Source organism: Aphis gossypii, chromosome 2 (genome assembly GCF_020184175.1).
Source record: "Aphis gossypii isolate Hap1 chromosome 2, ASM2018417v2, whole genome shotgun sequence".
NCBI classification, from domain to species: Eukaryota; Metazoa; Arthropoda; class Insecta; order Hemiptera; family Aphididae; genus Aphis; species Aphis gossypii.
In genome coordinates, this window is record NC_065531.1 from 72,498,207 (window position 1) to 72,525,552 (window position 27,346).

Sequence of the window (27,346 nt, forward strand, 5' to 3'; positions counted from 1 at the left end):
ATTATGTACCGGTGTAATACACATTTACACTTGAAACAAAGAATTGTTATAATTTTATATATATATATAAATTACTTAAACATAAAAAAAAAACAAAAAACGTTTTAAACAAATAAAATGTTTGTTTTTTATTATTTAAAAATACTTTATTTAACACCTTGGCACGCATACTGCTTGGCACTATGAATGTGTGTTACCCTTAGTCCTTAAATCAGTTATTGGCTGTTCATACAGTAGTAGGTATAGGTATATAATACCTGTGATAATACATGCAGTTTAGTGTACGATCATTGACGTTTATTCATGTCATTAAAAAAAACAGGCAATTATAGTTATAAAATAAGGACGATTTGAAATGTGTCAATTAGGGGACGATTTGGAGAGTACAGCGGACTAAAAAAAGAGTCAGTTCGGAAATATTAATATTATTGACCCGCACTCATAGGTTCGTTGTTTCATCCTGGATAGTCCACAACTGTCTAAATAAATTACATATATACTTATATCCGAAGTCTGTAGCGTAAATATCAGCATTGCTAATTATAGTAAGATTAACTAATTATTTGTGTAAATGCAATTTTTTTTTATTGACTCAATAATCGTTTTTAAAACGTTCAACGTTGATTTACCAGCGGGCTGCGGATTACTAAAAAATAAAAATAAAATAAGTTGCAACGTATTATTCTCTGTGGTGGTGTTGTGGCTAGGTATATAACAAACTGCGCAATTTTTCCTCATTGCCAAATCACATATTCGGCGGCAACACTGTCAGCATCTGTTTATTATTTGCAACGCCATTATCAATGCGTTGTAATCAATTAACCCCGAGTCCATACTACAACAGTACAACTTGCAATATTAGATCAAATAATATATTCTGTAGTTTGTACTCTAGTATTACTAGTATTAAAGTATTGTAACTTCTATAGTTGTAAATTTTTGTATTTCTATGGCTACTAGCAAAGTGCTTAGTAGTTCTTAAAAAGCAATTTTAATGTTTTACACGTTTTAATTAGTTTTTATATGTATCAATAATGTACATAATATAATATTATGTTTTACAATGTTGAATACCTATGTGTCATCAATGGCTATTATACTCGTATAAATTTTAATTAGATTTTCTTTAATTGTTATTTGGACTTAAATTATTTGACAATATTCACACTAAATGGCTCAAGAAGTAGTGTACGGGACTCAAGACGACACCCATGTCGTTATGTCTGAAAAAGTACAATCACTAGCTGGTAGTATTTATCAGGAATTTGAAAAAATGATATCCAAATATGACGAAGAAGTTGTGAAAAACCTGATGCCATTGGTTGTTAACGTGCTGGAATGCTTAGATCTTTCTCATACAGAAAATCAAGAACATGAGGTAGAAGTTGAGCTATTACGAGAAGACAATGAACAATTAGTTACTCAGTATGAAAGAGAAAAACAATTACGGAAATCTGCAGAACAGGTATGGGTTCAATTATTTTTAGAATATTATTTAAATTCCTAAATATGATTATATTTCATTCGATTTTTATTTAGGGTTAAGATGATTTGAGAGTAAAACTTCACTCTTATAATTTATTTTATTAATTAATTATATAATGCAAATATAGTTTAGCTCAAGTTTGAATTCATCTTTAGCTACAGAGTTAAATTAACATTGTTTAAGATAATGGTAATATAATATGACCTTTTTGAAGGATAGCGAAGTATTTACCTTTTAGTCTACAAATAAATAGGCTATTTGACATTGACAAGTGTAAAGTTGCCATTTTTTTTTTTATACATATTTATATATAGACACTTATATATATAAAATATAGTCAAATATAGATATTCCTAAATTATTAATATTGGTTCTTTATTATATACTTGTTATTAAGTTTTTTTGTATGATAATTTTCATTTGTTTTAGCTTGCTTTGTCTATTATTAACGAGATTATTAATATAATTTATGTTTTTCTTGAAAAATTCCTACTAGGTATCTTAAATTAAAACAGTTATTAAAATTTTTTAAATTCCTCTTAAACTTGATGCTTTCTATCTCATCTAAAGTTCTTCATGTATTCATGGTTTTTATGACTCAGTTGAGTCTTATATATCTAAATATTTGTACATCCCTTCTTTTCTATTATAATTTTGAATAAGTAACATCTTAAGTGTGTAACTAACTTTGCACACATTGAAATTTTTAAAACTGATTTTGGTATAATAAATATAGTGTAACAACAAAAAATGGGTTAGTTGGGATTAATATAAATCTTTTACCCTCTAAACAGTCTAAACTAATATTTTTAGATACACCTGGTATCTGTAAAGTAAATTATTAATTGTTATCCCTTTTTTTAGAAACTTCTGGAAATGGAAGATTATATTGAAGATGAGAAAAAAGATTATCAAAGTAAAATAGAGAGTTTAGAATCAATTGTTAGGATGTTAGAATTAAAATCAAAAAATTCTTCAGATCATGGTAAGTATTTAACATAAATAATTTATTTCATTTTTAATTAGTGATAATTAATAAATATACATTAACATTTAAACCGTTATCTACAATTTGTAATTGGAGTTATAGACTGTGTTTCTATAATAATATGCAAGACTAATAAAGCTTCATAAGTTTACCTAAGTTTAAAAGTTAAACTATTTTATTTTTCATGGCTTTACACATAAGCAAAATATTGTACTCAACTTTAGGAGGCGAGAGAATGTATTTGATAGTATTGGTTATATTTATCTTTATAATTTGTGTATATTTGTTATGCACTATAGGTCTATAGATTTGAATGATTTTATAGTAAAATATCTGATATCTTGGTATTAACATATTTTATCAGATATTAATGAAAACTACCAAATTATCAGGCTACTGTCATAAACCTCCTAATACAAGAATACATTTTTTAAATTAAAATATTCTATTGTTTACAATAACCATCAGTAAATAACACAAATTTCATAGTTTACTGAACCGACACAAGATAATTCATAAATTACTTGATATTTTTGTTTTAATTGTGAGAAACAGATTTATATTGAAAAATAAGTGCTTTTTATAATTAAAATGACTGTGGTGGTTAGTAAATGTTGACAAAGTGGAACTAGTATTTTATGTTACTTTTAAGTTATAGATGAAATACTGAAAGTAATATAATTAATTTTATATTTTAATATTAGTATATAGACTTGAAGAAAAAGAACAAGATATGAAACAAGAATACACAAAATTGCATGAGCGATATACAGAATTATTTAAAACTCATATGGATCACATTGAACGTACAAAAATTTTAATGGGTTCTGGTGATAGAATGGATAATCCTAGAAGTATGCGTATGCCTTTTATGAGCATGGCCCATATGAATCGGTAAAAAAAACCTTTATAAATAATATTTAATTTACAATACCTAATGTTATTATTTTGTTATTTAGATCTTCTGGACCAGTTTCATTTGGGTTTAGTTCCCTTGAAAGTCCATCTACAATGAAGTCTATTGATGGATCCAATGACTATCCATTAGTTATATCTAATTCTCCTCCAGGCAGTATGCATTCCAATTCTAGTCTGAAAAATGAATTACAAACTCAAGTAAATAATAATACATACTTTTTGTAATTATTTTTTCAATTAGTTTCAACTAATATAGTTTATAAGTTGAATGATAAATACATTTTGGTTATAAATATTAAATATATTGTATTGTAGTCAATGAAAATTATAATTTTTTTCAGCTGTCACAAAATTTATTTTACTGTTAACGCCTAAGATATAGACCAGATAATAGGGTGCATATATGTTATAGAGACTGTTAGTTGTTCTAGTTAGTATTTATTACCATATTGTTACTATACATATTATTCCATACTGTTAATTGCCTTAAGTGATTGTACAACTGATTTAGAACCATATATCAATAAATAGCTGAGAGTTAGTACACTAGGTTAATGTATGCCATTGGTTGGTGGTGCATAGATAATCAATGCCATAGAAGCTTTAGCTTATACTTTGCAGTAACTTATATTATATGTCAGACAGTATAATATTTAAAGTAGGGACAATGTTCCTCTATATTTAAATTAGCTGTAGGATTAGTGAAAAGGAAAGCTTATACTTAAATTGGTTCAAGGGAATTAATATTTGTTTGAACTATTGTAATTAACTAAATCACAAAATTTTTAATAATTTACAACTTCACTTTTCAGGATCTTGAAACTTCTGAGGCAGAATCACGTTTACGTGTTGATCAAGTATCTGAACGAGGCTGGTCTGAAACATTAAATTCTATTAGCAAAGCTGATGACAGTAGCCCAGATGAAGTCCCAGAAATAGTAGAAGAAATAGAAGCAACTCCTAAGAATTCTGTCATGTCACTTAGTGGACGTAGTCATACTCAAAGGTAAAATAAAGTAACATTAAATAAAAATATTTTACCAATAATTAAACATTTATTTTGTAGAGAACAAAGACCTGCTACTAATGTTTTATATCAAGAATTCAGTTTTCAAGACAATGAAGTGCAAATAGAATTAGAAGAAGGACCAGAAATTACTGGTAATTATTATATTATTTTAGTTTTTAGTCTTTAGTTTAGTTTAATTTTTTCATTGTAATCTATTAATTTTTTTATTTTCAGTACATTTTATAATTTTTTATATTTAAGTTTACTATGTGTTTCAGGTAATTGGGTACATCCTGGAGATTATGCTTCATCTGGTATGAAATATTATGATTATTGTTCTATGCTTTAATTAAATGAAAAATCTTATTTTTATAGCCTTTTTAGTTCTGCTTTTTTTAAATTATATTTTGTTTAAAACGCACAGCATTTATTGTTCTTGTTTTTTTGCATGTTCTTTTTTACATATTTTTTCATCGACAGTTAGCAGTGAGAATGAACCAGAAACTCCACTCTCGATAGGTATGGCATCTCTTCTAGTTTCTTTTTACTTAACTTTTATATCGCCTACTAAATATTCTTGCATATGTCAAAAACTAAAAAAAATTAAAAATAGTTGATTTAAAAAAATTAATCAATTTTGGTCAACTCAAACTACTGTATCAAACAATTTCTATCATTTTACAATAGAAAATTTGATGGGTCCTACTATATATAATATATATAACCTATTATGTTTTTTATATTTGGTTAATTTAGTCATACAGGTACCATGACATTATTCCATTCTTATTTGTAGTATGAAAATATGAAAGTATAAAAAAATTATTGTTCAATGTTATATTTGATTTGATAGGAAAAAACTTTATTTAATTCCTTATGATATTTTTCTTATGATCATTGATCAAAATGAAATAATTCAGAATTCAGTATTTTTTTATACAAAAATGATTAAACTTAAAATGCAAATAAATTTAATAAGCTAAGTATGTATGTTCTATTTCATTTATTTCTATGCATTTTGTAAAAATAATTTAGAAACTTTTAATTTGAATAGTAATGAGTAACCTCTATGTTTTTTTTTTTTAATTCAAATTTATTAAATAAAAATCATATTTTGTTTCAGAAATAAATATACAAATTATTGATGTTTAGTTACTTAATAAAATATTTTAAAACTAATAGACATAATGTATATTTTTATAAATTGCAATATTGATACCCTATCTTTATGTGTATTAAAACTTTTGAATGCTTATAATTATTGAAAAATATAAAAATATTCAATAGTGTTATATGAAAAATTTAGAACATATTATTTAAGTTTTAAAAACAAAAATTTGGGATACTGGTACATACTATTATTATTTTTTTAAAGCACCTATTTTATAATAAATTTATTAAAATGTCTAGCTTTGGAATACAGCTTAAAAATCGTCTTATTTGCACAATTGTTTTACTTCAGATAATTGCACTTTATTATTAAGCTTTCTTGCATGTATTAAATTAAACATTTTATACTTATTAAGGGACAAAAAAATAAACTAATGCATTAAAAGCTGTTCCTTAATAATTAAACTGCAATATAAGCATTTTTATTATGTGCAATAAATATTTTAAAAGTTCTTTGTACAACTTTTATTTAAAATAACAAATTATATTTAACTAAATATAACTTGTTTCGTATGTTTTTGCTGCTGTAACTCAAACAATATGCTCTTGTGTCCGTCTGAAACCATAAAACAGTTAATGATAACTTTTTCGGTAAGACTAACATCTAACTAACAATTTTTTAAAGTTATATTTTAATATGTATTAACTATTTTTTTTTTACTTTAACAATTCAAAGGTATGGGAAAGGAAGTTGAAAATCTCATTAAAGAAAATACTGAACTATTGGCTACAAAAAATGCTCTCAACATTGTTAAAGATGATTTAATTATTAAAGTTGATGAACTTACAAGGTATTTATTTTTATTTAACATTATTTGAAAAGTAATTCACACTGTTATTCACAATTTTGAGGTTACATAAATATTTTCATCTGAGGAACGTAAATAAATAAAACATTAAGAAACTGTATTTTCCTTTTATTTATTAAATGTATTTTCTAGTTTGACCTTTATCTAATAGCGCATTATTTTTAAAAATAGATATGGACTATACATTTTTTATATCTTTGTTTTTCATTTTTATTCAGAGAAATTGTCCCATCTATATACATTTTAGCACAATAAGCTTAAGAGATTATAAATATACAGTTGGTTATTGATGTGGGGGAAGAACCATCCAGTGATGGTACTTCAATATGGGTTTGTTTTTACTTCAATTTATTAAGTCACAAGGCCATTATCACTTAAGCCTCCTGCAAAGATTTCCTGTTTAGGAAATAAATGGTAAATTTTGAACCTGGGAATTAGGATGATTTTGCAGGTAATTTCTAAATTTAGAATAATGAAATTTGACTATTTCCGGAACCGATGAAGTATAGAGGTTAGTGTGGATGAAGGCGAATTGATATGTATGGAGCTATATTAATAATAAATTTTAAGATATTTGATTGACAGAATATAGCCCATTCAGCTCCTATTTTACAAAAAGGTCAATTTCCAAACGACTCCCATTAATAAAGGTTTTACGGACCAGTACATTTCCAAATAGCTCCGGTTTTGTACAACACAAATTCATTTTCATTTCATACAAACTTAAAAGTGTCTCAAAAGAGGCGTGGTTAAAAATGTGTTGGTGTAAATTAATTAATTTATAAAAATTATATAGAATAATCATATATTATTGTAAATTTTTTTATTCAAATAAATTTCATTTTGGTGTTAAAAAATGAAAAATAAATGCATATACAATAGAAATATAAAAAAAAATCATACATTGGGTAATTTTTTTATACAATAGGTGTTTTTATGAATTTAGGTGTATTGGTATGACTGAGCTTTAATTTATTTTAAAATTTTTTCTATGAAAACCGTTTTGCAATTTACCTGTTTTGACGGGAGCCGTTTGGGATCTGCCAGATTGGAAGATATCTTTTTTTCTTGTATGTTGGTTTTTTTTGTAGAACCCCAGAGCTGAGTACCATAAGAAAAACTTATATTAAGCTCAAATTTTGAATAATTTACATTGTATTTGTGAAAAATTACACTGTCTATTAAAGAAATAAGAACTATACGTCTATACAGGACCAAAAATCAAAATTTTAAATATACAATATACATGTCCTTCAAATTGTACTTGACCAATGGCTCATAGTAATCATTATTTAGTTAAATATAAATTAAAATATCTATTTGTGGATAAATATATTTATTGTACAATGTTTTATAATCATCAATATAAAATATAATAAATATATAATTTATATTTAATCAGTTTTAGATTTGATTTTTGTTAGTTTATATGATTTAGTTGGACCCTGTAACGGCTGTAACCAATATTCAATAATTTATAGTTAATTTGATTCAATTGTTATATAATTAGCTATTAATGTCTACCGATTTCCATTTTTTAAAAAAAAACAGTGTTAGATACTTTTTGGATAACTCTTGTAATAATATTATCATATAAATTGATGTTAATATATTTAAATTTTCACAATTGTTGTTTTATTTAACTTGAATTCAATTAGTGAGCAACACATTTTACGTGAGGAGTTAAAAGCTTTACAAACACTAAATGTTCGTTTGGCTCAGAAATCATCTGAAGTCGAAGAAGAATTAAAAAAAACAAAGCAAGAATTAGAACAGCTCAAATTGAACAAATCTGATTCTGATGTAACTATTACATTTTATTAATCATTCATTAATTATATTACAAATTAATTTTTGTAATTAATAATAAAAACATAAATTAATATTTATTGATTTATTATTAAATAATAATATTGATAAATATTATTTTGTAATAAGATATTTGAATAAAATTTCAGGAAGAAAAGTCATATGCAGAACGTAAAAGATTTACCCGTGTTGAAATGGCTAGAGTTATTTTAGAACGAAATAAATTTAAAGAACAACTAATGGATTTAGAAGAATCACTTCGTTGGCAAGAAACTGTACGGGCCATTCGATTGGAGCCAAATGAGAAAAAAAAACAGGGTGTGTGGAGACTGTAAGTGATTAATTATTTGGTTTCTGAATGGTGTAAAGAAAGTGCTTCATTATCTATCGCACAAAAACCAAATCAATCGAAATATGAATATGCACAAATAACTTTTGATTTTGGTATAATCCAGTAGCTTTGTATATTATATTATTTAATTTTTATTTTATCACTTTATCAAAATATGATATCTCTTATAGTTTTAGCAACTTATTTGGAAGCAGTGTCAAACCAAACGACACTGGACTTGGAAGTGGAGATAGCGGAGGAGGCGTAGTTGCGCGTCCAAGATCAATTCATTATGATCCATCATCTCATCAAGTTGGCCCCTCTAGCATAATGAAAAGACGTAGTATGATAGAAGGAGGAAGATATAGTAGATATGAAGATGACATGTGAGTATTTTGTTATTTATTTTATATTTCTCCAGGACTAATCTTTTGCATGGCTAATGGGTTTACTAACAAAACATAAAATATATTATTATATCGAGCTAAAAATAATGTTGCTCATTGCTGAGAATTAAAACACTTTTAAATTATTTATGTATTTATTTTCCTTTAAAATTTTCGGGATAGTTATTTTAATTTTATTTATTCAATAATATTGGTTAATATTCGGTTACAGATTGGAATATTATTTTTATAATTCTAGTCAAACGATATCTCGGCATAAACATTTGAACTTTATCATATAATATTTGTAAAAATATCCACACATTCAAAAAGAAATTTGATTAGGTTAGTCCTAGAGAAATTTTATGTATAACTTTCTATTATTTTAATGAACTTTGTTTAATTAAATTTAGCTTTAGTGACAAATCTAAGCGTTCTGATCGACGCGTGCATTTTGGCAGAATACGGACTCATATTCCTAGAGAAGAAAGCTGGTTACAAGCTTATGGTTGGAGTATGCCAGCTGATCCTTCAAATGGAAGACCTCTTTTAAGTATGCCACATCAATCTAATAGTCCAAGTACAAATTATCCAGTACCAGTTCTAGTAAATTGTTGCTCACCGCTTGCTGACACTGAACCTGGAATGAAAGTAAATATTATTTAATCTATACTTCAAATTTTATTTTCTGAATAAAATTTTTATTATTATTATTTATTGTACTAATATTTTTATCTTATTTTTTTAAACAAACCCTAGCCATGTCCGTCCTAGTTTCTGAATTTTACAACACTTTATAATTAGTATTATTATTATTCTAACTTTTATTAACGTGTTTACTTTTATAAATAATTAAAGTATGAATTGTATTTTTATTTTGAACATTTAATTGTATATTTTTGTTTATTTCAGATGTGGTGCGCTACAGGAGTTAATCTTAGTGGAGGTGTTACCAAAGATGGTGGTGAAATTGTTGGGGCCAGTGTATTTTACAATAATAATAATAATGATATGGAAGAATCCATTAGTAAAAACTCAGAACTTCAAACTTCAATTGATGAAAGCTTAGAAATGAAAAAATTAGATGAAGAATTAAAAGTAATATTTTGTTTCATTTTTTTATAACTAATATGTATTTATAATAACTTATTAATTTAATTCTTATAGGAAAATAGTAGATCAAATGTTGAATCAGAATTAGTGCTATCGTCACTTATTTGGATATGTACTACAACTAATAATAATACTAAAGTAGTCATTATTGATGCCAACAAACCTGATATTGTGTTAGAGACATTTCATATTTCCTGTCAAGCTCATATTGGTTGTATTGCTTCAGTACCAGGTAAATATAATCTATACTCTGTCCAGCAAGAAACACATTGTGACCTAATAAAAATCAGTACTTCTATGCATCTCCACATGACATCCTGCCATCAAAACCAGTTTAATTACAGTGGGTTGTCACATGGAGATGCATAGAATTGCTAGACAGGGTATATATTGTATATGTTTTAAAAGTTTAAAAAAAGTTTTATTTTATATTTATCCTGTATGAGTATATAACTGACTATATTCCTGTCTAAACCTTGTGAACACAACTTAATATGATTATAAAATTCACTCTAAATGTGTTTTACAATTTTTTATAGGGGCTTTAGAAAATGATTATACAGACAATGATGTTATAAATTGTGAGCCTGAGCAAACAGAAGAAGTTACTGAAGAAGACAAGCAATTACCAAAAGATAAAAAATCAGATGTTGAAATCGGCAAAATTGTGTTTGTTAGTTGTGCAGCTGGCAGTGAAGAAACTTATTTAGATGATAGTCATAAAGCAGATGAACAATCAAGTGATATAAACTCTGATAAAGTTGATGATGGTAATTATCTAATAGTTTTAAAGACGGCTTTTATTTTTTAATGTCTGAATTTGCTGCTTGTTGTGTTTGTGCTATTGTTCGTATTTTGCTCTTAGAAGATAGCATATCAGATTCTGTTCAAGCAGATAATTCTAGCTGTGAAATACCAAGAAGACCTAGTCTATTGAAAGAAGGTATCATAAAGGATGGAATATCTGACCCTCTGAATGGTAATTGATTTCTAAACAAAATTTTGCATTTATATTATTAATAAAAAATATACTTTATTTTTGTCTTATGAATGATATTTTATGATTAAAGTAATTTAAATTATGACTAAATAGCTCCTTGGTTTTCTGAAACAAAAGTAATTATAACAAAATTATATTCAATGGAAAAATAATATAAAAAAAAGTAGTTAAAAACATAAAATTTAAAACGACGTTTGCACAATTTTTAATTAAAAATTATAGCTTTTTCACTAATTTATATAACACCTATGACTCTTAAAGTATATTAAAATGTTAATGTATTTTGTTATTGTAACTGATTATCAATGTATTTCAAATTTACATTCAATTATTCCTATTTAATAGTAAAACGATTTTAAGAATTCTATTGAGAAAATGTTTTTCAATACAATGTTCTATATGTTTGTATTGTTTAAATTTATATACTCTTGTATATAGACATATATATCTATGCTCTTGTAAGTTGGCAGTTTTATTAGCATATTATTTAAATTTCACCTAAACATTGATCATTTATAGGAGTTGAAGTTATAATATTCTGTTTACTTATAAACAATAAATAAATATTATCGTGAAAAATGTATTTAAGTGTATCTTGTCCATAAGGTTAAGGCTTTGCAAGCTTTATACTAATCAGTGTTTGTGAAAGTTAATAGTAGATTTAATATAATTTAAGCACTGGTGTGGTTTATTTCAATTTTTTTTTGTTTAGATGTCTTAATTAATAGTATTAACTGTTTATTGATTTTTAGTTCTTAGTTGTAATTTATTTGAGTATATTCATGTTTAGGTAATATTAAGTAATATTATCTTGTGTTAATATTTTTATTTTTTATTTCTTACTATTTTACTATTTTAATTATTTATATTATTTATCTATTTTAGAAAATGAAATTGCGAAAGAAGATCTAGATAATATGTCAAGTGTCTTACCTACTATCTGGTTAGGATTTGAAAATGGTTGTATATTTGTTCACTCTGCTAAGTCACAGTGGAGACGATGTTTACACTCAGTAAAATTAAAAGACGCCGTGTTGAGTATTATGTGAGGATATCTTAGCTATATTATAATTAGAATATTCGGTTTAATGATATTTTATTTTTAGTTATGTCGATGGTCGTGTTTTGTGTGCTTTGGCTAATGGAACAGTAGTTGTATTTCGGCGTGACAATGAAGGTCGATGGGATTTAAGCAAATATCATAGTGTAACATTAGGGCCACCTCAAAATGCAGCCCGATGCCTAGTATCTGTAAATAGCAAACGAGTATGGTGTGGTTATAAGAACAAAGTACACATTATTCATCCACGTTCATTAGTTGTTATTGTATGTATAGTAAATAATAATGGTTTATGATATGAAATGTTCAAAATAAAATATATAATTATCAAATTTTGTATAAATATTTTAGCATACATTAGAAGCACATCCTCATAAAGAAAGTAAAGTACGCACTATGGTTTGGGTAGGAGACGGTGTTTGGGTATCAATAAGACTTGACTCAACAATAAGACTTTATCATGCATATAATTATAATCATTTACAAGATGTTGATGTTCAACCATTTATTATCAAAATGCTAGGTAAAACTTTTGTTTTATAATTAATTAATAAACAAAATATTTTTTTATTTAAAAATTTAATAAAAAAAATTTTATCAACAGGATCTGATAAACCACAACTATCGTGTATTAGGATAACATCAATGCTAATTGCTTCTAACAGGCTATGGATTGGAACTGGAATTGGTGTAGTTATATCCGTCCCTCTTTTAGATAGTATGATATATTTATTTACTTAACATTGAATTAAATAATTCATTTTTTCTCTTAATTTTTTTTTTTTTTTGTTTAGAAGGTCTTTTAGGATTTCCAATTAATAAAGAAGTGAAAGTATATTCTGAACCAAAAACTCAAGAGATAACACCAAGTAGTTTTGTACCATATTGCTCAATGGCCCATGCTCAACTATCAGTACATGGATTTAGAGATTCAGTAAAGTTTTTTGTATCTGTACCAGGTAAATTATTTATATAGACAAATTTATGCAATTCAAAAATACATGGCATTTATTTATAAAATATTTAATATAAATCATTCAAAAAAAAAAACTTATGGTATCAATATTTATAATCATGGACATCCTATTATAGATTGCTGGGAATTTGGATTTTTTAATAAATGTATTCTATGCTATATAACTTGTGTTAATTAAAGTCCCACAATATTAGTGTTATAATTAATTAAAAATATTTTTAGGTTCAAACTTGCCACTTAGTATGTAGTTATTACTTATTATACATGGAAAAATAAAAATAAATAAATACTATCTGTTTAGTTTGTTTATTACACAATACACATTTATATCATGTTCTTCTGATTTTCATTTAAGCTCTGTCATAACTTCTTTCAAAAAAATTATGTAAAATTATAATTAAATGTATAATAACCAAATGTATTTGTATTATAGGATCTGGAGGTTTTTCAGCTGCATCTGCCATTCAACAAGATGAACCTATTGTTGAAAGTGTACCTGATGCTGAACATTTAACATCCACATTAATTATAGCTGGTGGTGAAGGTTATATAGACTTCAGATCTGGTAAATATATTATTTATAATAATTTTCTATTTAAAATGAAAAGATTTGTAGGAAAAAAGAATTTAAAATGTTTTGTCTGTAGCCGATGGGGAAGAAACGAATGATGCAACTTGCCATTTGCTCGCTTGGTCCATGTTGTCTAGAATTATTCAACAGGACACTTGCTAAAAAGTTATAAAAATTTCCCTCAAATATTAAAATGGTATTTATAATTATTGGTCCATAATTTTAGCTTTGTTTTTCTCTTTTGATACTGATGTGGTTCAACTTCTTGACTTCTGTCTTAAAATATTATCGTTTTAATTAGCACTAATAGTTTTAAATAGCATAAAAAATTAATCTGTTATGTCTTATTTAAACACGCCAATACACCATTGTTTGTTTAATAATAGGTGATAAATCAAACATAGTTGAAAATACATTTATCTTAGTGTTTTAATATTTTTATTATAAATTATAAAAATAACTTCTAAAATACCATGGACATCAATTTCCAACATATAATAGAATTCATTTATAATTAAGCAGTTTGGTTATCCTGGAAATAAATATATCCCCATTATTCTATTAATATCAACTTTGTACAGATTTACAGTTATACAAAATAAATAAAAAGTTAAATTTAATAGCTGATGATGTGGTTACATGGCCATTTAGGAATGAGTTTAAGCTATGAAAAACAATACCCATACTATGATTAAACTATTTAATTATAAGCAGCATAAAAACACCCACAAAACTTAAAATTAAACAATTATTACTGTTCCAAAAAGTGATTGATGATAGACAAAACGATATCATTATTGTAAAGCAAATATATTCATTACTCTACTCAGAATGTAAAAGAAATGTAGAGTTGAGGCATTTATATTCAGTTGCGCAATTTTAATGAAAAAAACTAGGATTATTGAAGCCCTTTATTTTTCAGGTAGTCCACAAGTGCATTAAATTATGGTGTCCTTAAGCTCTCTCTAGATTGTGCTAACTTTTATCACACAATTATATATTTATAATAGTATGCAAATACTTTATTGAATATTATTTTATATTTAAAAAAATATATACAGTTTTACTTTAATTATAACTTTTATATCTTGTACAGGAATTATGAAGTGTAAATATACGGATCACAATTTTTTCATTTAACTAATACTTATCTGATGGCATGTAAAATTGTTTTAAAAGCTTAATAACCAAATGTTGGCACTAGAGACAAAAAAAAAGCACTTCTACTATACACTGTATAATATACAGGTTGATTCTAGAATACCCACCATATTATAATAAAATGTTTAAAAATAAATACCCATTACTCTCCTCAGGTATGGTTTCCCTGCAACATCTGACGTTAGGTCTGAGGTCGAGATTCTAGTGTATAACTGTGGTTTCACTACTAGCATTTGACGCAGTGCATCTATTCGTTTGACACAGTGTCCAGACCAGTATTGCTTGACGATGCCCAGAGTCTACATATTAAAATACAATGAAAACAAACTTTTAAAAGGTTTTCTTTTTTTTTGAATTTAAGTTCATAAGTAGGTAATTCATTTTAAATTTCTTCATTACAAGGCAACAAATTTAGAATAATTTTAAAATCAGATCTTATGTGTGGAAGAGACAATGGCCGCTGTGGTTATGATTTAATTTTGTAAAATCAAACTTAAAGAGTAGAATAAAATAATAAAATCTGCGGCATCTGACACTACAGGGAAAACACAGCCTCTGGACGCCGCAGGGAAACCGTACTTTTTACAGCACAAGAAGCATGTTAAATGAATCATCTAGTAAACGTATACAGTGTATTGAAATGTATATTAATTCAATACTATAATTTGTTTATGGTTACATGATTGTAATATTGGTAATATTGTATGAAAATAACTTTTATTCCTTCAAAAATGTTTAGTACATATAAATCATGAACCATAATACATTTAAACATGAGAGTATACAAAGTAAACAATCAATGAAATGATACATTTCATGATAATTATTGATTAAAATGTGTTTTCTAACAACTATAATTACAATTGAAAATCTATTTTCAGTTGACAGTAGTAATATATTATAAGGTTTTTTAGATGAACAAGGAGATGGTGACTACTTTGACAGAACAGAAAAAAATCAATTATTTCTCTGGGGAGTTCATTCAGAAGCTAAAAGTAAAGCAAGATTGAATATTGATTCATTAAATAATACAATTTAGTAAGATAGGATTTTCTTAATTGTTCATATAAAGTGCCATTTCCCAATTTTATATTTGATGTTTTAATTGAATTGAATCTAACCCTATAACCGATTCTTCCTCATAATCTCTATCATTTTATTACTATCTATTGCTTTTGTTACCTTATTTATTATTCTCGTCTGTTATATTATTATTTACATTATGTTATATTGTGCTGTGATTTATAAAACTCATTTAGTACATCTTATTATAACTAACTGTTGTTTGTTGATTTTTTTTTATTGGACAATATAATTAATTATTTTTAAGATATTTTAATCAATTATTTATTTATACAAAACATTTTTTACATTATTGTATAAAACATTTAGTCAAATCAAGCATATATATATATTAAATATAATTATATGTATCTTAAACAATATTATTTTAACCAAACTTATTATTTTAGTAGATTATTATATAATATAAATATAACATATTATATAATTATAAAAATAAACTGTATTATTTGTAAATTATTTTAAATTTGTACGTACATTTTTTAATATTTGCTATATTGTGTATTTATTGTTTGAAATACTTAGTGGTTTATTGTTCATTTAAGTAAAAATAAATTTTTTGAACTTTTTAATTTTTTTTTTTTTTTTGTTATTAAATTTTTAATTTGTTATTTTTATTTAAAATATGTGTTTTGGATAATATTATGTAATTAAACCTATAAGATAACCAGCTTTTTAGTTTTTACCATTTATTGTATTGTTCTAATCTGCTGTAATTAGTGTTTTAGATCAACACTGATCTTTTTGTATTAGTTGAAAACACGATAAACATATTATTTCAAATTTTGAAAAATTACTGTATATTATATTATAATTTATAGTAAAATACTAACATCATAATACTGTATGATACTACGGTTCTATACTGAATAAAAATATGTCATTAGGTCAACATAAATACAAATATAATATTTGAATCCTATTAATATTCAAAAATATTAAGACTGATTTTAATATATGTATCTTACATATAAATCAAACTTATCATACCCTCCGATATTGTCATCAATTTAATAGGACAGAACAGGATCATAAATCTAGAAAGTAAATTACCAACGTTTTTTATGTATGGTAACGTCATCTAACACAAAATAAAAGTGACATAAATCATGACATATTTGTATGAAGCTTATCAAATCTTATTTTACAATCACTATTTCATGATAATATATAATGAAAATTATTATAGAGAATAGTTTTATAATTTAAAGTTAAAAGTTCACTAAATTAAATAGTTCAAATAAACTATTCTTTAATTCACCAATATAAATAATTCTTCTGTTCATGTAGTTTGTATGAATTATTATCTATCAGGTAGGTAGTTCAAATTCGAAATACATAATATTAATAATTAAACATTATCTTATAAATACCACCCAAGTATAAACCCCGATAATTCTAAAACAAAATCAAAGGAATGCAATTTTAGATGGTAAGTATAGAAAAAATAATAATTAAACCAACGTCACGTAGTTATCCCAAGCGGTCACCCCCATCCAAGTACAAACTACCTCCGATTTTACTTAACTTCAGTAATCGGAAGAGAATTGGTATATTATTAAATGTGGTATGGTCATTGGTGACGCTCTTAAAAATTTGTTGTTATTTAAGCTTTGAAATTTAGTTATTAAAGAGTCGTGTAAAAAAGATCCTCGTTCTTGACGAAAGCCAAATATTATTGTACATTCCCTATTCCCAACGCCGCTCTGCCCATTAAAGCTACAACTACTTCATTCGAGCCAGCAGCGTGTGCAAAATTAAATAAAATACTTGGACAGTGTTTCGGACCTGATAAAGGAAATAATCTTTCTAACAAATCACATCATATTCCATAGGCTCCAAAAGTTGTTGCTGTAAGATTTTATACAACTACTGTAATTATATGATATAATTTATAAAAATTGTCTTATTTGGGTAAAAAATATTGTTTAACCTGTTTTAACTCCAACCAATGCTATAGAGCAGCAGTTCTCAAACTGTGGTACGCAAAAGAATACATGGTGGTAGAATGGAAAATTTAAAATAAATATTCTATTATAATTTCATTGAAAATTTATTATTTAATTCATATCTTATTTTAAAAAAACTAATGAATAAAAACTATTATATTGTAGTATTTACTGCCATATTATTTAAAATAAATGTATTTAACTAAAAAGTAAAGTATTTAATTGTACAATTTGGATCGTTCTATTTTTAGTCATTAGTGGTACGTGACTGATTAATAATACACCTAAGTAGTACGCAAAAAAAAAGTTTAAGAACCACTGCTATAGAGCCTTTGGATTATCAGTATGTTTCTACTGCTGTTGAAACTCCAGCATTAACACCTTATGTAAATGAGAATATTAAATTAATTGTTCAATTGGTCATTAAACTAAAGGTAATAATTAATGTTTAATGTTCTAGGCACGTGGCAGTTATTCTTTGTTGTCATTCAAAACTGGACAGTTTACTGGTCAAACTGGTGGTAAAGTACTAACACCTGCAGAACTTTCTGCTGGATTTCAAACTTGACTGAAAAAGGTAAATGTATAGGAACTTTATACTGCAGTTTTTATTTTTTAATATGTCGTGGGTATAAATAATTTTGGCACTTTATAATATTATTTTCTTCAAATTCAATATGGGCAACTTTCATTGGGCTTACAAACACTTAGAATTATAACCTCAACTTTAAGGTAATATAAGACTAGAATTATTATTGAAAAAGCCAAATAAGACATTTGTATAAAACTTAAAACATTATTTTACATTTTAATCATTTATTAAATAGTGTATTGATGTTGGTTACTAATAACCTACTAAATTTAATTAAAATACATTTTATTGTGCATTTAATAATAAATTTAATTATTTAACTTGTACGGAAGTCAGGATGTAATAATTCAATATATAATTGAATAATTTAAAATTAATATTATACATATTTTATTGTATCAAGACAATTTATTTTTAACTGTATATTTATCCGTTTATCCAACAATTGCTGCATTGCTAAATAAACATTCATATTAAGTGCATGTAAGCTAAATGGAAATCTGTTACAGGCAGTATTACTTGTGTTGAAACATATTCAAGCACTGTATCAAGTATCAACTACACTACAATTTATCTGCTGAACACCCATGGGATATCTGGTGCACCCCCCCCCCTCTGGTTATTTTAATAGATACTTGAATGTATACATTTAACAGTGTGCAAGTTTATAGTATTTAATTTAAACTTATTTTAAGGCAGTAACAAATACTTGAAAATACTTAACAAGTATTTTTGTAAGTAATTAAAATTAATAAAAAAAAAGAAATCATAATAAGGATTTCAGTGATCATCCAGATCAACACAAGATATTTTTTTACTGAAAATATCATGGCTGTAAAATAATGATTATTTATACAATAACATATTACACAAATACTTTATTGTTGATTATTTTAAATTATACACAATGTAATAAATTTATAATTGCAGGATCAGCTTAAAAATGCTGCTTTAAGAAACCGTGGTATTAGAATTCATTTGTTACAAAAAATGGGATGGAACCAAGTGAAGGTCTAGATAAGAATCAATATAAATCTCTAGAACCACTTTTACTATATGCCAAAATGAATAAGAGGTGTAAACAAATTTTACAAAGAAAAGGAAATCGCACAAAGTTTTCAAAAAAAACATTACCCATGTTGTCACTAGATGATAAATTGTCCAAATAGGACAAGCAAACAATAAAATAGCTAGGTACTTTATTTAATGGTAGTAATATATTATTGAAAGAAAACATCCAGTTTCATTATAAAATGAATTTTGTGCTAAATGTTGAGACATACCCACCCAAGTTTAAACAAAGAACCTGGTCCTAGTCATAGAAAAACATTAAATATACCTGTAAGTTTTCATGTACATAAAAATATTTTTATTTTATATAGGTAGTTGTCAATGGAGTGTAGTATTGTTCATCAAGGTGTGGAACCAAAAAAAATGACTAAAATGGAAGCTACCAAAGAATGTTTAAAATAAATTGGTTATTAAATTGAATTTATATTTTAATAAGATAAATGATATTTTTAAATATTGAAATAACAAAATACTGTATTATTATAATCACAATATAAAAGATCTATTTTTATAAATTATGTATTTAAACATTACACTTTTTTTTAGATAAATATTACAAAACATACATTTTTTTTTTACAATATAATTTTTTCACTCTTAATTTCAAAAATTAAATTGTGGCTGTCTAAACAGTTATAAAGCATATTAAAAACATAATGTCCCTTAAGAATATTTTATAAAAACCAACTGAGTTATGTATTACTTAAAATAATGAAATCATTGTATTTACATTTAAATACTCGTAAAACAATTTTACTTATCAATAAATAACAAATAATAGGTAATTCTTTTCTATAAACTGTATTCATATAAAAATATAACTGTAAAAAAATTAATTTGAATTCAAACCATTTTTAAGTGAGACTTCATATACAGGTTATAGATTTTCTTAAACTGACGTTTTGTATATGGCGGCGGAATTTTATTTTTAATATAATTTTCAGAATATGTTTTATACATGTACCCCATACAAATACTGGTTTCAAATAATTGTTTCTTTACATCTCCAGGGAATTTGGGTACACATAAAATTCTAGGAATACTTTTTATATACATTAACACTTTTTCTTGTTCTTGGGATGGTACATTTTCCAGATCTATTTCTGTATCACTCTCAGGGACATATAAATTGTAATCCTTATCTAACAATTTTAAAGATTCTTTCACAAAATTTGTGATTATAATTTGCTCATTTATTGTGGTTGCTTCTTTTGGAACATTGGCTTTTAATGCAGCATCACTATTTATATACCAATTGTAATTGACGGGTTTCAAAATGGCATCAAGACGGTGTTCAGAAATACCCAATGTATTAATAAAAAACAATTGGCAAACCTTTACAGATTCCTTATTCATAGTTAAATGGTATGTCACAAACCTTTCAAAATTACTTTCTATATTTTCAACCATAACCAATTGTACTAATTGAGCAATTTTACAGTTCTGTTCAATCACATTTTGCAATTTATTGAATTCATTAAAAATTTCTCTTCGTTGGGGACCAGGTACAGAATAATAACATTTTAGCTGGCAATTTTGGTCACAATAAGGTGGAAGCATTTCTCCATAACATTCTGATAAAACTTGATCATAAATGATAGAATCAGGAATTTCTAGAACAAAAATAGATATTATAAATGTATCAAACAATGTATATTTAAATAATACATCAAGGAAAGAAAAAAATGAAATCATTAGTATCAAAAAAATGTTACTACCTTCAGCAATTTTAAGCACTGGTGATTCTACAATTGTATTTTTTGAATTATTTTTATTTGTTTCAAATACTGTTTCAGTTACATTACTTTCATCTAAAAATAAATAAATTATTAACTATAAGTTATTAAGAGCCGTTCATACAATGTATGGTAATTTATATAAGCCAGTTACCTTTTATACTAAGGTTAGTATCATATATAGGTTGTACTCCCATCATACTTTCATCATTTAACATACCCATATAAACATATTCCAAATCAATATCATTATTATTTGAAATTTTATTCATCTCTTCTTTTTCTGAAAAAATCAAAATATTTTTTTCAAGTTTATTAACGATAATACCATCAACCAATAAAAAGTTGAAGAATATATTTGATTTTATTGTCAGACAAAAAGTTCAAGTACAATATATATCTAAGTCAATTTCCAAAATTTTATTTTGACCTTTTTGGGAGAAAATTTAATATATATACATGTTAGTATTTTTTTACTTTTATTATTTCAAATTTAAATTTTCTAAATTAAAGGAATTCATATTTTCTTTTTGTCAGACAAAATAGGAAACAAATATATTTTTCTCTTTTTTATAGACATATTTTTAATATATTTAGTCTATTAAATATGTAAGTCAATTAATAATTACCTTCAAACAATATATTTTCCTTCATTGATTCTACAGACATACTATTCAAACCATTTTTACTCGTTTCAAATTCCAATTCATCTGTATTATTTTTAACTGTTAACAGAAGTAATTTTATATAAAAATAGAAATTCAACTATTAAGATATAAATATAATTGTGAGATAAAGGTTTCCATTATTATCAAGGTATCAGAATTAAACACATGTTAGGATAAAAGTAAATTATAACAGATTCATAAAAGTAAATCATTTATTATAAAACTGAATACTGATTAGTTATATATTTTATTTAAATATATTAATATTAACCAGTGGAAATTTGTGAGGTTCACTTACAGAGGGTGCATAAATTTATTTTATTTTATAAAATATATTATAGACTGCTGAAAAAAAATTGATATAAGTACATAAATAAAGTACTAAAATAGCTAATATCACAAATTATCACATATAATAAATCATAAAATTGTTAATAGAAAATACTTGTTAACATGAAAAGCTTTACAACCTTTTTTTTTTTTTTTTTGAATAAACTACTTTTAAATTACAGTTTATATGCATAATGATCAATTATAATTTATAATAAAAATTTAATAATTTATTTTAACTAATTTTTTTGGATAGTTCATGTATGATAAATACATTATAGCATGAGCTGCCACAGATATTTCTAAAAAATTTTAATTATAATTAACAAGTTACCATTTAAGCTATTGTTTGTATCACATGTAGGTTGAACTTCCATCACACCACTTGCATTCATATTAACATCATTTAATATATCCAAATAGACATATTCTAAATCAATGTCATTACTATTTAAATTTCCATTTATGTTTTCTCTTTCTGAAATTATCAAAATATTAAAATTTAATTTTAATTTTTAATTTATTAAAATTTACATTTTAAGGCAGTGGTTCCCAAACTGTGCGCCGCGGCGCCCTGGTGCGCCGCAATGTCTTTTCAGGGGCGCCGCGTCGCCGTAGAAATTGACCTGGTCTAAAAATAAATTTTAACTCGATGACGGCGGCGAGGGTAATACGACAAAACCAATTACTATAATATCGGTAGAGAAAGTTTTTAATTCATTTTTTATGATTAGTTATGCTATGTCTTGGGAAGGGCGCCTTGAGAAAAGTTTAGTTCAAAAAGGGCGCCGTGAGCTAAAAAAGTTTGGGAACCGCTGCTTTAAGGGATAAAGCTAAGGAAAAGTTTATTAAAACAATTGAATTTTTCATCAATCATCTTAGAATTTTATGAACTGTCAGACAATTTCAAGTATTTTTTTGTATGTTTAGGTTTTTAGACATTATTAAATTATTTAAATTTATTATAAAAAAAAAACTTAAAATTATATGACAGTCCATAAAATTCTAGGATGATTGTTGAAAAATGCAATTGTTTTAATCAAAACTTTACTGCATTGTCTTTAGTCAATTTTGGCTTTAGAGCTACGGTAAAAAGCACCAAATTGACTCAAAAAAACTAGTTCTATCTGAATTTGGTATTAAGAACATCTGTTGTCATTAAAAAAAATGCAAGTTGTATTGCGCATTCACACGGAAAGATCTAAAAATGTAAAAATCATCAAGAAATGTGTATTTTGGAATTTCTTATCTTCTCTCAAAAATTGCATATCAATCAGATGTCACTAGACAGAATAATTTAATGTTATCTTTTAGAGGAATCACTTTGTATAGTAATTCCTTTGAAATACTAAAAAATTCAACTATTAAATGTTTTAAACAATTTAAAAATTGTCTCGATTGCAAGGATTTGGAAAATTAATGTGTTAATTAATACTATATTGTATTATTGTACAACTCATTTTTTATCTTAATAGATTGACAGTGGTAGATACAATTATAGATCCTGTTGAAACACACAACATACAAATACTTTACATGACATGTAAATGTAATACTTATATCTATAATTCTATACTTCTTATTGTAGGAAAAATATTATTTACAATTCATTAACATTAACATTGGTGTCGCTATGAGCAATTAGCTCACACAATTACCATTTTTAGAACCACTGGTTTATATTTCATTCGATTTTGACAATACTATAAAATATTCTTAATTGAGTTATTTACAAAAATGAATACAAAAAAACATTAAGCGTAAAAAATAAACTAATAAAGTTATTGAAGTCCAATGTTGCCGTATACGTAATAATAACATATATTTTGGCATTGTGTTCGCCGCAGTGGCGCACCATCATTTATCGCCTTATTTACTTTACCATATTATTATCTTGATATTTTATTTATTTTTAGAATATACGGGCTAGGCCCTTTTTTACATAGACAACAGGTTAACATATGGTTTACAAAGATAGAAAACAAAAGTAAATAAGAAGAGAAAAAAAAAAGGGGGAGAAAATAATTTAATTATATAATATTTTAATAATTTTATTATTATCTTATTTTATTATTTTACTATTATACTTTAGCAGTACAATAATGATATTTTTCAGTACCTTGGTATATTAATTTGTATACTCACGCATGTATTTTAATAGGTGAGCAAAATACTAACACGACACCAACGGTGTAAAAAAATTATGGGTTATGATGGGTTAAGATAAAATCGTTAAAAAATGTATGAATACATCAATGTATGATACGGACTAAAAATTTATAATAATACATTACCTTTTGCAATTTCTTTCTCAAATGATTCTAGATATTGTTTTGTTAAACTTAAATTAGTCTTCTTAGTAGATTGTAATTCTTTAAAATTATTGACATCATCCAATGTTTCCTCAACATTTGTTTTATTGCATTTTGTTAAGAAATGTTCTTCTGTTGATAGTTTATAGAATATTATAATATAAATATATAATATACTTATTTATTAAAATATTATGATAGAACTACATATGATTATAAATAGATCATTTTCACCTTACCTTTATCACTATCTTGCAATACTGGAGAATTTGTAAGTGATGTAGCTTCAAGTATTTTATCATATTTCTTTAGTTGTTGATTTATCTTACGTTCTAATGAAGTTAGTAAATTAGTTTTTCTAATATTACCATTTTTTCTTTTTTTTTCTTCGACTACTAAAGTATTTTTATCTACCATATTAAATTCTAGCCTATTAAAATCAGATGGACTAATGGGATCATTAACAGATGTTTTGAACTTCCCATTATTGTTATTTGTGTGGTTCATGACAAACAAGTTCTACAAAATAAATTTTGATGGTATAATGTTTTCAACTAATCACTAAAAATGTACTATATATATATACTTTTGCTTTTATTGATGGAACTGCATACTTTTTAAGTTGATAAACACCATCAATCTTCACAATGTAATAACTTTCAAAATGATCAGAGCATATTCGATTAGTTTTTAATGGCTTCCAATAAGGCAATCCGATATTATTTAACCATTTTTTAAGCAGAAATTTATTTTCAAGTGGAAATCTAAAAGTTAAATACAAGAAACATTTTAGAATATATTCCATTTAAATAATTTGGATGCAGTTTTATAAACTTGGAGTAACAAAATCTACTCAGTTTTAAAATCTCAAAAATGTGAAAAATATAATAACACTAAATATATAAATATTATGTACATAATATGTATTGCATATTTCATGGGTTACATGTTTACTCCGGCACTTAGTACTCAGTAAGTAGCACAACCAAATGGATCATCAATTGATAATTACAAATGTAGTATTCTAATACTAGTAATACTACATTAATGGTACAATAGTCATTCACAATGTTGCATACAACTTAAAATATATTGTTTTGGTTACAATAATAGTATTATTTTTTTTTCTGTAAACCTTAACTATTAATCTTAGATATGTCACTAATTATAAAATATTTGTGGTTTTTTTTTAGTTAAATTTTTAATATGTATTTAATTTTTATTAGTGTTCTATAAGAGAATGTCAACGCACTATTTGTTTTCTTTCTCTGGCCCACGCTCAACATAGACAAAACGCTATTACACAGAATCATTTTTTCTATGATTTTAAATTATCTTAAGAGTAAAACACCCATTACAAAAAAATATAGAGCAAAATATTTTTGAGGGAATGACATGTCGATTCGACTAAATATGGTCTCAAAACAATTTAAACATCATTTAAATTTACAACATTATTTTGAAAGTCAAATAACAATAAAATATAAAATGGATAATTCATTCCCTTAAAAACATTATTATCAATATTATTGGTAATGGGTGAGTTTACTTAAGATAACTAAACAACATAGAAAAAATGATTCTGCGTAAATGCGTTATATCTGTGTTGAGCGTGGACCAGAAAGAGAAAACAAATAGTATGCTGACATCCTCTAAATCATACTAAATATAATTTAAAAACAACTTACTTGAAAAATAATGTAGTTTTCCCATTTTTAAAAGAAGTTTTCTTACAGCCTTGAATTACACATACATCAATTGATTTTGATTTCTTGTGTTCTATTATTAAATTATATTTTTTATAAATACTTACAATAATTAAAATGGAAAAATTTAGATATCAAAGTAATAAGCGTTAACTATACTCACTGCTAATACCATTAACACGTTTTTTCCGTTTTCTAGTAAACTTTGCATACTCATATGGTTGTAGATAAAGAGTTGGTACAATATAATTATTTTTCAAAATAGTTTGTCTATAGAGTTTTCCATCTCTTCTTACCATATTAGAAGTAAAATCGTCTGCTTTAAAGTGAATAGAGCATATCTTTGACGAAGGATTAAACAAACCATGGTGTCCACATAATCTCCACCAAATTTCACAAAGACTTTTATTATCCCTAGGAAAATTGATGAAAAATAATTTATCAAACTGATTTCTTGCATTTGAATTACACAATATAACAGCACATTTAGTATCATACTGGCTGGTCTGAAAACAAGAACAAAATCATTATATTATATTTGTTACAAATATATAATAATAATAATAAAATAATTAAACAAACATTTCCATAACTCGTTACATATGAAGATAACGACACAGCGTCTAATTCATTTTCTGAAAACGATGACGGCGAATCCTGGTCCAATGATCTCACACCTAGTTTTTTTTTCTAAATAAAACATACATTATATAAATACAACCACTGAACCACTATATTATATAATTGACACACACGACGAGGTACAAAATTCGAATAAATAAAAGTTTTTACTTTTTCAAATGAAATATTCCCAACAGAACTTTCATCACATGGGTAGTCACTGACGTCACTGAACTTCATGTCCGTTGTATTCGGTGTATCGAAGTCGATGTCCGAATAATTTACATCGCTTGTGGAAGAAATTTCACTCAAATCGGAATCCGTCATGGTGACCGTTAATATAGACTTCAATAGGAACGTGTAAATGACAAACAACACGACCCAGTCTCCGTGAGTCGACTCAATATAATGAAAATCAGAAAATGAAACTATTGAAATAAGAACATTAATTCTAATAATAATAAATAATATTAATTCGAATCGAATCAGTG

The 27,346-nt window shown here is 25.6% G+C and overlaps 2 protein-coding genes and 1 long non-coding RNA gene across 10 annotated transcripts; 2 read left to right on the top strand and 1 right to left on the bottom strand.

Annotated features, from left to right (window-relative positions):
- The first annotated feature begins 846 nt into the window (after nucleotides 1–846).
- On the top strand, nucleotides 847–16,256 carry LOC114125866 (JNK-interacting protein 3). 7 transcript variants are annotated; one of them, XM_050201397.1, is made up of 26 exons: nucleotides 847–1,465; nucleotides 2,351–2,471; nucleotides 3,179–3,368; nucleotides 3,434–3,590; nucleotides 4,205–4,398; nucleotides 4,459–4,553; nucleotides 4,680–4,715; nucleotides 4,882–4,920; nucleotides 6,145–6,162; nucleotides 6,248–6,362; nucleotides 8,039–8,183; nucleotides 8,339–8,520; nucleotides 8,712–8,906; nucleotides 9,320–9,557; nucleotides 9,819–10,004; nucleotides 10,074–10,251; nucleotides 10,559–10,789; nucleotides 10,885–10,998; nucleotides 11,905–12,064; nucleotides 12,126–12,345; nucleotides 12,431–12,602; nucleotides 12,684–12,797; nucleotides 12,874–13,038; nucleotides 13,489–13,620; nucleotides 13,703–13,822; nucleotides 15,702–16,256. In XM_050201397.1, the coding sequence occupies exons 1-25, from the start codon at nucleotides 1,172–1,174 to the stop codon at nucleotides 13,786–13,788; spliced, it is 3,777 nt and encodes a 1,258-aa protein (XP_050057354.1). In that variant the 5' UTR covers nucleotides 847–1,171; the 3' UTR covers nucleotides 13,789–13,822; nucleotides 15,702–16,256. The 7 variants fall into 7 exon arrangements, with proteins under 7 accessions (XP_050057354.1, XP_050057351.1, XP_027845458.2 ...); XM_050201394.1 differs by lacking the exon at nucleotides 13,703–13,822 and having other exon boundaries at nucleotides 849–1,465; nucleotides 10,888–10,998; nucleotides 15,702–16,253; XM_027989657.2 differs by lacking the exon at nucleotides 13,703–13,822 and having other exon boundaries at nucleotides 850–1,465; nucleotides 15,702–16,253.
- Nucleotides 14,980–27,313, bottom strand: LOC114125885 (uncharacterized). Of its 2 annotated transcripts, XM_050201400.1 has the most exons (13): nucleotides 27,027–27,313; nucleotides 26,817–26,924; nucleotides 26,398–26,740; nucleotides 26,217–26,307; nucleotides 25,115–25,292; nucleotides 24,768–25,047; nucleotides 24,511–24,660; nucleotides 22,551–22,694; nucleotides 21,848–21,943; nucleotides 21,373–21,501; nucleotides 21,201–21,293; nucleotides 20,861–21,095; nucleotides 14,980–15,086 (listed from the first exon to the last, which is right to left on the bottom strand). In XM_050201400.1, the coding sequence occupies exons 1-13, from the start codon at nucleotides 27,180–27,182 to the stop codon at nucleotides 15,035–15,037; spliced, it is 2,055 nt and encodes a 684-aa protein (XP_050057357.1). In that variant the 5' UTR covers nucleotides 27,183–27,313; the 3' UTR covers nucleotides 14,980–15,034. The 2 variants fall into 2 exon arrangements, with proteins under 2 accessions (XP_050057357.1, XP_027845488.2); XM_027989687.2 differs by lacking the exon at nucleotides 14,980–15,086 and having other exon boundaries at nucleotides 20,268–21,095.
- Nucleotides 18,105–19,886, top strand: LOC114125905 (uncharacterized). Its single transcript, XR_003592548.2, has 4 exons — nucleotides 18,105–18,205; nucleotides 18,280–18,396; nucleotides 19,342–19,605; nucleotides 19,794–19,886. It is a non-coding gene; the product is annotated as an uncharacterized LOC114125905 (long non-coding RNA).
- Nucleotides 27,314–27,346: the final 33 nt, after the last annotated feature.

Bases quoted from the DNA above. Each gene is read 5' to 3' on its own strand.
- LOC114125885 (XM_027989687.2), bottom strand. From the start codon at position 27,182: ATGACGGATTCCGATTTGAGTGAAATTTCTTCCACAAGCGATGTAAAT. The intron at 26,308-26,397 runs GTGAGTATAGTT...ATTTAATAATAG, and splicing joins ACGTGTTAATGGTATTAGCA to AACACAAGAAATCAAAATCA. The intron at 25,048-25,114 runs GTATATATATAT...TTTATTTTGTAG, and splicing joins TTCCATCAATAAAAGCAAAA to AACTTGTTTGTCATGAACCA.
- LOC114125866 (XM_027989657.2), top strand. From the start codon at position 1,172: ATGGCTCAAGAAGTAGTGTACGGGACTCAAGACGACACCCATGTCGTT. The intron at 6,363-8,038 runs GTATTTATTTTT...GAATTCAATTAG, and splicing joins AAAGTTGATGAACTTACAAG to TGAGCAACACATTTTACGTG. The intron at 12,603-12,683 runs GTAAAACTTTTG...TTTTATCAACAG, and splicing joins ATTTATTATCAAAATGCTAG to GATCTGATAAACCACAACTA.